Source organism: Lepidochelys kempii, chromosome 4, assembly GCF_965140285.1.
Source record: "Lepidochelys kempii isolate rLepKem1 chromosome 4, rLepKem1.hap1, whole genome shotgun sequence".
Taxonomy (NCBI): domain Eukaryota; kingdom Metazoa; phylum Chordata; order Testudines; family Cheloniidae; genus Lepidochelys; species Lepidochelys kempii.
Window position 1 is genome coordinate 111,607,860 of NC_136383.1, and position 8,234 is coordinate 111,616,093.

The following is an 8,234-nucleotide window of genomic DNA, read 5'->3' on the forward strand; positions in this document are numbered from 1 at the left end:
TTTGTTCAATATCTTCATTAATGATCGGGAGGATGGTGTGGACTGCACCCTCAGCAAGTTTTCAGGTGACACTAAACTGGGAGGAGAGGTAGATGCGCTGGAGGGTAGGGATAGAATATAGAGGGACCTATATGGTGGATATAGAGGGATCTATGTGGTTCGCTGCTCCAGGCCACTGGGGGCTGCTGGAAGCGGCACGGGCTGAGGGACATACTGTCCGCCGCTTCCAGCAGCCCCCAGTGGCCTGGAGCAGCGAACCGCGGCCAGTGGGAGCTGCGATCAGCCGAACCTGCAGACGCGGCAGGTAAACAAACTGGCCCAGCCCGGCAGGGGCTTTCCCTGCACAAGCGGCGGAACAAGTTTGGGAACCACTGAAGTAGACAAATTGGAGGCTTGGGCCAAAAGAAATCTGATGAGGTTCAACAAGGACAAGGGCAGAGTCCTGCACTTAAGATGGAAGAATCGCATACACTGCTACAAACTAGGGACTGAATGGCTAGGCAGCAGTTCTGCAGAAAAGGACCTAGGGGTTACAGTGGACGAGAAGCTGAATATGAGTCAACAGTGTGCCCTTGTTGCCAAGAAGGCTAAAGGCATTTTGGGCTGTATAAGTAGGGGCATTGCCAGCAGATGGAGGGACGTGATCATTCCCCTCTATTCTACATTGGTGAGGCCTCATCTGGAGTATTGTGTCCAGTTTTGGGCCCCACACTACAAGAAGGATGTGAAAAAATTGGAAAGAGTCCAGCAGAGGGCAACAAAAATAATTAGGGGTCTGGAACACATGACTTATGAGGAGAGGCTGAGTGAACTGAAGTGGCAGTTTCCACGGTATGCATCCGATGAAGTGAGCTGTAGCTCATGAAAGCTCATGCTCAAATAAATTGGTTAGTCTCTAAGGTGCCCCAAGTACTCCTTTTCTTTGAGTGAACTGGGATTGTTTAGTCTGCAGAAGAGAAGAATGAGGGGGGTTTTGATAGCTGCTTTCAACTACCTGAAGGGGGGTTCCAAAGAGGATGGATCTAGACTGTTCTCAGTGGTACCACATGACAGAACAAGGAGTAATGGTCTCAAGTTGCAGTGGGGGAGGTTTAGGTTAGATGTTGGGAAAAACTTTTTCACTAGGAGGGTGGTGAAGCACTGGAATGGGTTACCTAAGGAGATGGTGGAATCTCCTTCCTTAGAGCTTTTCAAGGTCAGGCTTGACAAAGCCCTGGCTGGGATGATTTAGTTGGGGATTGGTCCTGCTTTGAGCAGGGGGTTGGACTAGATGACCTCCTGAGGTCCCTTCCAACCCTTATATTCTATGATCTGGTTTCCAAAACTGGTTCATATTGTTTTGTACTACTTTTATTGTTCTCATGGCTAACTTTTTCAGCCCTCAGTGCAGCTTTGATGATGGACAGATCTGTCAATTTCAAATTCATTGATGTGCTTATACAATTAACACACTTTTTTTAATTCTGATTTTCTGCTCTTCCAACAGGTATTTCCACAGACGAAAGTTTCTCTGCATCAGTTACCAATCAGCCCGTACATCAGAAGGAAAATAATACATCTTTACTTGTGACAAGCAACTCTGATCAATTCCTGACGACTCCTGATGGAGAAGATAAAGATATAAGCCAAGACAATTCAGAATTAAAACACAGATCTTCAAAGAAAGATTTGTTGGAGATAGACAGGTTTACTATTTGTGGAAATAGAATTGACTAAGTTTTCTGAATAGATGTGCTTAGGATACTGAGCTATTGGGACAGCGAATGCTACCAGAATGGACAGTTGCCAAAAAAGGCACTTCAATATTTATTTAAAAACTTAAATTATTAATGGCAAATGAATATTAATTTTTACAAGTAAGTAGGCTTGGTAGCTGGTCAGATCAAGTAACAGAAATCTTTAACTTGGCTCTTTGGAAAATATAATGGATTGTGAGCCTCTTGTCTATTTGGCAGAGCTACAGTATCGCTGTTGTGGAAATAGACTGAAAAAATCAAACTCCTGTTTTGATTTTTTTTGAAACCATGCTTCCAGAATATATCATTTTTCATCAAGGTCTCTCCAATATAAGGATATACCTGGGAATATGTGACAACTTTAATAGGAAGCTCATCTTTCCAGTCTCATGTTGTTTTCATAAACAGCTGCAGATTTCAAAACTTGTACTTATCAACGAGTACATAAAAAAGCACTGGTAGATTAAACAGTAAGTCAAGATAATTATTCTTGTCACCAGAAAAATCTTTGAAGATGTATCAGAATTAGAATAAAATACTACAGTATCTTAAATGAAAGACCTACTGCATAGTATTTTATCTAAAATCTAAACCAGCAAGGGAAATGGATCACAAATACAGAGAAATACAGTAAAGGTTCCACAAAACTGGGCAAACACAGCTTCATCATTTTTCTGTTCAATAACAATGTGTTCTGCAAGGCAAACTATATACATTTATAAATGCTATATGAAAGGCTTTTTTAAAAAAAAGCTGAGGCTTGTTTTTTGCAATGGGAAACATTTTGTTACAAAGTGACTCTTCTTTATATTGAGAAAAGGTAGTGTGAACTGCAGCCAGCAACACCAGTGTTGCATTAATTCCAGATAATTCCAATGCAATGGAAGAAATAATTACTCACTACATTTTAGTTTAAACAAGTTGATAAAAATGGCATCCATATATTACCTTAGCTGGAAAAATTGCCCATAGAAATTTAAACAGAAAATCAGAAGTGTCCATTTTAATTGGTGGATTTTAAGCAAACTTAAGTAGATGTGAATAGCTTTGTTATGAAACGCTTGGTTTTATGAAGTATAATGCATCTTAATTTCTGGTGTGTGTGGCAAGGTTGGGGGAATTGATGAAAGGCACTTTGAATCCCTCAAGAATGAATTGCATTTCAGCTCAATAACTAGGCTAGAGAACTGAATCAAAAGACAATCTTTCATCCAGTGATGAATCCTACATTTGTTGTTAAAATATAACCTTAACCTCTATTTTCAAAAACCTTTCAAAAGATTTAAGTTGATGTCTGCTAAATTATTTCCCTTCGAATTTTATTTTGGATTTTTGATGTGATACAGATATTTTAGTGATGAACAGACCACAGGATTTTTTTATTAACTAATTTGTAATCTGTTAGAGTGGAAAAGCCAAAATTTAATATTTGATTTATGAGTACGAACTGTGGAAGAATACATGCTAATTCCTAAAATCTGCAGAGTTGTATTAATATGACAGAACACAGAAATGTACACAAATAATGTTATGAAACTGATCAGAATGTGAAGTTGTCATGAAAAATGGCTTTATCATACAAGTCAACATCATCTGCTCTAAAGGGAGCCTCTTGTTGCCCCTTCTCCTCTCCCACCAACAGCAGCTGCAGTAGTGTCCAGAATCAATTGAAATGGTTGGGGGCGAGGGGAAGAGGAGAGTCTAAAATGCTTTTATTTTGGGTGTATTTTATGCTCATTGAGAAATTTACACATTAAAATTAAATTCAGATCTGTGAATTTTTCAGTTATTTAGCAGTTGCTAAAGGAAACTTGGAATGATTTTCATCTGTTAAATGACATTCTGTACCAATTTTATAAGTGCTTCTTGTGTGAAACTCAATAAAATTCAATTTCGTAATCTTTGTTTAAAAAAAAGGAGAAGAATAGACTGGATTTCTTTGCAACAGTTGTCAATTTTGAATACTGCGATGTAACTTCTGCATATTCTGGTTTCACTATGAAGAACTTATTTTTTGCAAGCACAGGACAAGCGGCCTACTTTAGACCTGGTTTTAATACTGGTTTTGTTCTTCTGTATTCATCACTATGTCAAACCCACAGGATGTACTAATTTCAGCCTACTGTTAATCTGAATGCTAATTGTTTAGAGACAGAATCAAATTGAAATCCAGTCCATTTTTTTTAAAAGTATGGTTTTCTGTTTCAATTGCCCTTATATCATCCTGTTAATTTTTGTGGTTTTACATTCCATGTTTCTGTTCCTAGTGTCTTTCCTCCCTTACTGTAAGAAAGACCTGCACAAACAAACAGAACTGACTATACAAAGTGTTGTCAAACGCAAAAGTTAAAAAAAAAAAAAAAATCCCAACTCTTAGTGATAGAAAAGTTAGTTATAGTAATAGCAGATTTTTTAAAAAACCTTCCTATAGAAATGTGATTTGTAAATATGTGACCATTTAAAATGTAGCTTATTAAATATATTGTATTTCCATTTATTCTGTGCACACGCTTTGCAGCTGACTGGTAGCAACTCCATAGTTAGGATTGTGTTCTAACAGGGGCTTAAAATGGGATATACATCTTTTTTTCTCTCTAAAATATCATGCAGGGTTAGTTTTTATGATGTCTGGATTATTTATGTACTTCATACAAACCATACATACTTGCTTTCTTTTCAGAATGTTTTAATAGAAGTCTTCAAAATAGGGCTCTAGCTGAAATTTTTCCTTGTCATCCTAGTTTGTACTGAACACTGTCTATCCACTTAAAACTTTTTAGAGAGGTGTGCTAACTAGAACTGATGCAAATGCAAATCTGATTGATGGGAACTAGACAATCCAAACCTGACTGACTGGGGTAGGTTGCCAACTCGCTCTCAGTAACTACCCATTTATGTCAGTTTTTATCTTACAACAGGGTTGCTGCATTTCTACTCCCCCACAGGTTTGTCTTTCCCACTCCCTTTCAACCATTAAAAAAACCTAGGGAACTAATAAACAGAAGATTTCATTGCAAAGCACTTAAGGTTGCTACACATAATATACTTGACAAATCTCTCCACAAAAGCAAAGAAATTAGAAGTAAATATTAATGCCTATCTGTAGAGACCCTCTATTCCTCCACCTGCAGGCACATATCACTACTACTGTACACTACAGACCATGTCCTGCAAATTTCACAGCCTTCCAGAACTGCCAGCCTTCCATCACCCCTCTAACTGCCCTTCTACTCACAATCCTTTATTAGATTACCCTCTCCAAACATGATAGACTATTCCCCAACACTAATAAAGTTTGGTGCAGTATATAATCTGGTAAAGTAGCATGTACAGAAGGATGAAAAGGGGGCAGTTAAATTTGCAATATGTGGTCTGTGGCCCTCACTTGGTTTTAAGGTCACTTTCATTTTGAATGTATGTGTCCACACTGGGGTTTAATGCAGTTCAACTAACTTGATTGAAATTCACAGTTTTCGTTCATTCACGTTAATTTTCCTGAGTGTCTCCAGTTATATAAGCTTGTCTGCTTTGCAGATGGAGCAGGCCTCCCAGCCTGGGTAGACAAACCCCCACTAGTGGGGCTCGAGTTGCATGCTAAAAATAGCAGTGTGGATGTGTAGCTCGGGCTCTGCAAGACCACCTGACACTGTAGGCTCCTCCTACAGTTTCTTGTTCTCTGTTTTTCCCCTCTGCATTGTACCCTCTTCATCCTTTCTCTTCCTAGTGTGTCTGCTCTTGATGATTTTCCTAGACTTGGTGAGGAGGAGCATGTTTCTGATGGACGGACTGAGACAAGCAGGGGAAAGTCAAATGTACGATCAGTTGTAGTTTGGCCAACCTGTTTTACAGGGTAGATATGCAGTTGGGGAGGGAGAAGTTAAGAGTTTTTATAATTAACTTATAGCTAAGTAGCAAATATTTTCCCTGGGTGGTCTTTAATAGAGTGCTGAATCACAGTACAGTATGGGCTTATGTTACTACTGAACGATCAGCCAATCAGGCGTTTAAATGGACACCGCTGACTGCTCCATTTTGCCAGAAGTTGTGTTCTTGTAATTTGTACTGTACCAAGCAGTCTACTGGAGGTAGACTTCTTACCTGGCGCAGTGCAGCATCTGCCATTGTATGACTTGTGAGAAGGAATAAATGAGATTATTTAAATAGAATAATATTTATAAAATATTTACAAAATTATTACAAAGCACTCACAAGTGCCTTATAATATATTTAAATATCTCCCCTACCTAGATTTGTGCGGGTGGAGGTCAAAGTGCTGTTTGTGCATTTCTAAGATGTACTCACTTGCCACTCATGGAACTTCATATAATAACTCAAGTGATGGGCAGGAAACTCTGTAGAGCCAAGGGTAAGTTTATAAAATGAGACTCCTGTATCTCCTTCCTAACTTGCATACAGTTCAACAGTTTCAGCAGATGTATAAAACTTAAGTGCCTAAATGTGACTACCAAAAATGGATGTCATGTTATGGCCATTTCTTTATTCATGCAGGAGCACGTTTGTCAGATACTTAACATAATCTGTCAGTATGTGCAAATCTGATGTATTAAAAAGCACTCCTTAGTTCCTGTGAAGCTTTATTACAAAGGGAAATGAACCAAGAAGTAGATAACCATGTAAAAATAGTAACTGAGACAATATATAGCAAAAATAAAGCTCAGAAATGAGCAAGAACTTGGAAAACAATATACCGGTACTCAAATTATAAATATACCTTATCCATGGCTGATCTGGTAGCAAGTTTTTATTTAGCTAAATGATATCTTTAGATGGGAATTCATATTTAAATTTTAATTAGGCTGGTACCTCTAAATGGGTCTCATCAACTGCCCTAGGAAAAAGAGGAAAGATGTTTTAAAAGGTAGCACACTTTTATGTATTTTATTAGAAATAAGTAAAATGTTATAGGTTTAACTTTTTAGCTCATGTTCTACAAACTAATACCTGTGGATTTTGAGAGAGAAATTAAAAGGTAATAGTTTGGCTTCAGCAATAGTAAAATCTGACTTTTTTGTTGTTTTTTTTGTTACAAAAAGCTACAGTGTGAATGACAGTTACCTGGAGCCAATGACAGTAAAAGGAGCTATTAGAAGATGCTTACCTGGGCTTCAGTCCAGCAAAGCAGTAAGTCATGCATGATTTAAGCATGTGAGAAGTCAGTGACTTCAGTTGGACTACTCACTCACTCAGTTAAAACATGCTTAAGTGCTTTGCTGCATCAGAGTAGTACAAAGGTGTGTTTAAGAAAGGGTTGTTGATCAGAGGGCAATTGTGAGCACACAAACTTTTCGTTGGACTGTTTGAATATCTGGTATTATAGGCACCAAATTGGGATGTAAAGTACATTGGTGTCTGTCGCACCAGGCTCTCTTAAATTGTTGGTTCCCAGGCTGAACACTTAACATTGATTCTTTGAACATTTAGTCTGACCTGCACCTTGAAGGAAAGAGCACTACATCCTTTGTAAACTTAATCTGGTTACATTCTACCATGTTTCCTCTTTATAACCCCAGAACTGATTTGCTGAAGTCAGGGAAAGTACAGTGGCAAATACCAGCCAGACCCAGCTATGCATTGTGTATCCCATTTATTTACATTTTTGTGGATTTCATTCTCTTTGCTTGCAAATTTCAGTCATCCTGTCTTGTTTTATTTCAGATCATTGAGAAATAATGAATAAATGGGCATGTGGCATCCATGTATCTCAAAAAGAATTGAAACCAGATTGCCCCAGCTGTCTTTAAGCTAAAATGAATTGCCAAATGAATTTTAAAACCATACATAGAAAACTGATAGGGCACACGAGATGCATTTTGTTGGTCTTTAACTACCAAACTTTTTCCATAGGAATATTTTATTAAGCTACGAAAGGTTTGCAGCCTTTCAAATGTTCATCAGCCAAGCAGAATTTCCCCTCAAGCCAAAGTAGGTTTTATAATCATGAGTATTCTGTTAACTTATTTAAGTCCATCATAATTTAGGGTTTATGTATTGTGTAAATTTCTCATTTTTAGTGGTTTGATTTTGTTAAGAAGTTTCCTTTACTGTAAATATCTATCTATTTTTTCAATTACAGTTTTAATAAAGCAACTTGTTTTTGTCATGCCAGTAAATCGCATCTTAATGAAGTAAGTGCTCACTTTATTATGGCAAACTTCAAATGCTAATTCACAGCTGTGCTGTCTTATAAATAGGAAATTTGAATTTATTTTGGGGGTGGAGGGGACGGGACACAAGTGAAACAAATAGACTTTATTCATAACTGTCCATGTCCTATATAAAGTTATACAACTGAAATTGTTCTGCCACATGAATGTTACTAAAATGGAGTGCAAAAGAGTGACACATTTGTGCCTTACAAACTAGGACACACTGTAATTTAAGTGAGCAAACTAGTCTCAAGCACACTTTTAATCAGCTGATGAAATCCTAACTTTGTATTGGAATTGATTTCTTCGGCAATATTAAATGGAGGGATCT

General features: G+C 37.7%; 1 protein-coding gene across 8 annotated transcripts in view; it reads left to right on the forward strand.

The window, feature by feature from the left end:
* TAPT1 (transmembrane anterior posterior transformation 1) overlaps positions 1–6,580 on the forward strand; it is a 97,345-nt gene extending 90,765 nt beyond the window's left edge. For all 8 annotated transcript variants that reach the window (XM_073342448.2, XM_073342449.2, XM_073342450.2 and 5 more), the window contains one exon: positions 1,487–6,580. In XM_073342448.2, coding sequence (XP_073198549.1) covers positions 1,487–1,716 — 230 coding nt within the window. In that variant the 3' untranslated portion in view covers positions 1,717–6,580. The remainder of the gene's footprint in view (positions 1–1,486) is intronic.
* The last annotated feature ends 1,654 nt before the right edge of the window (positions 6,581–8,234 follow it).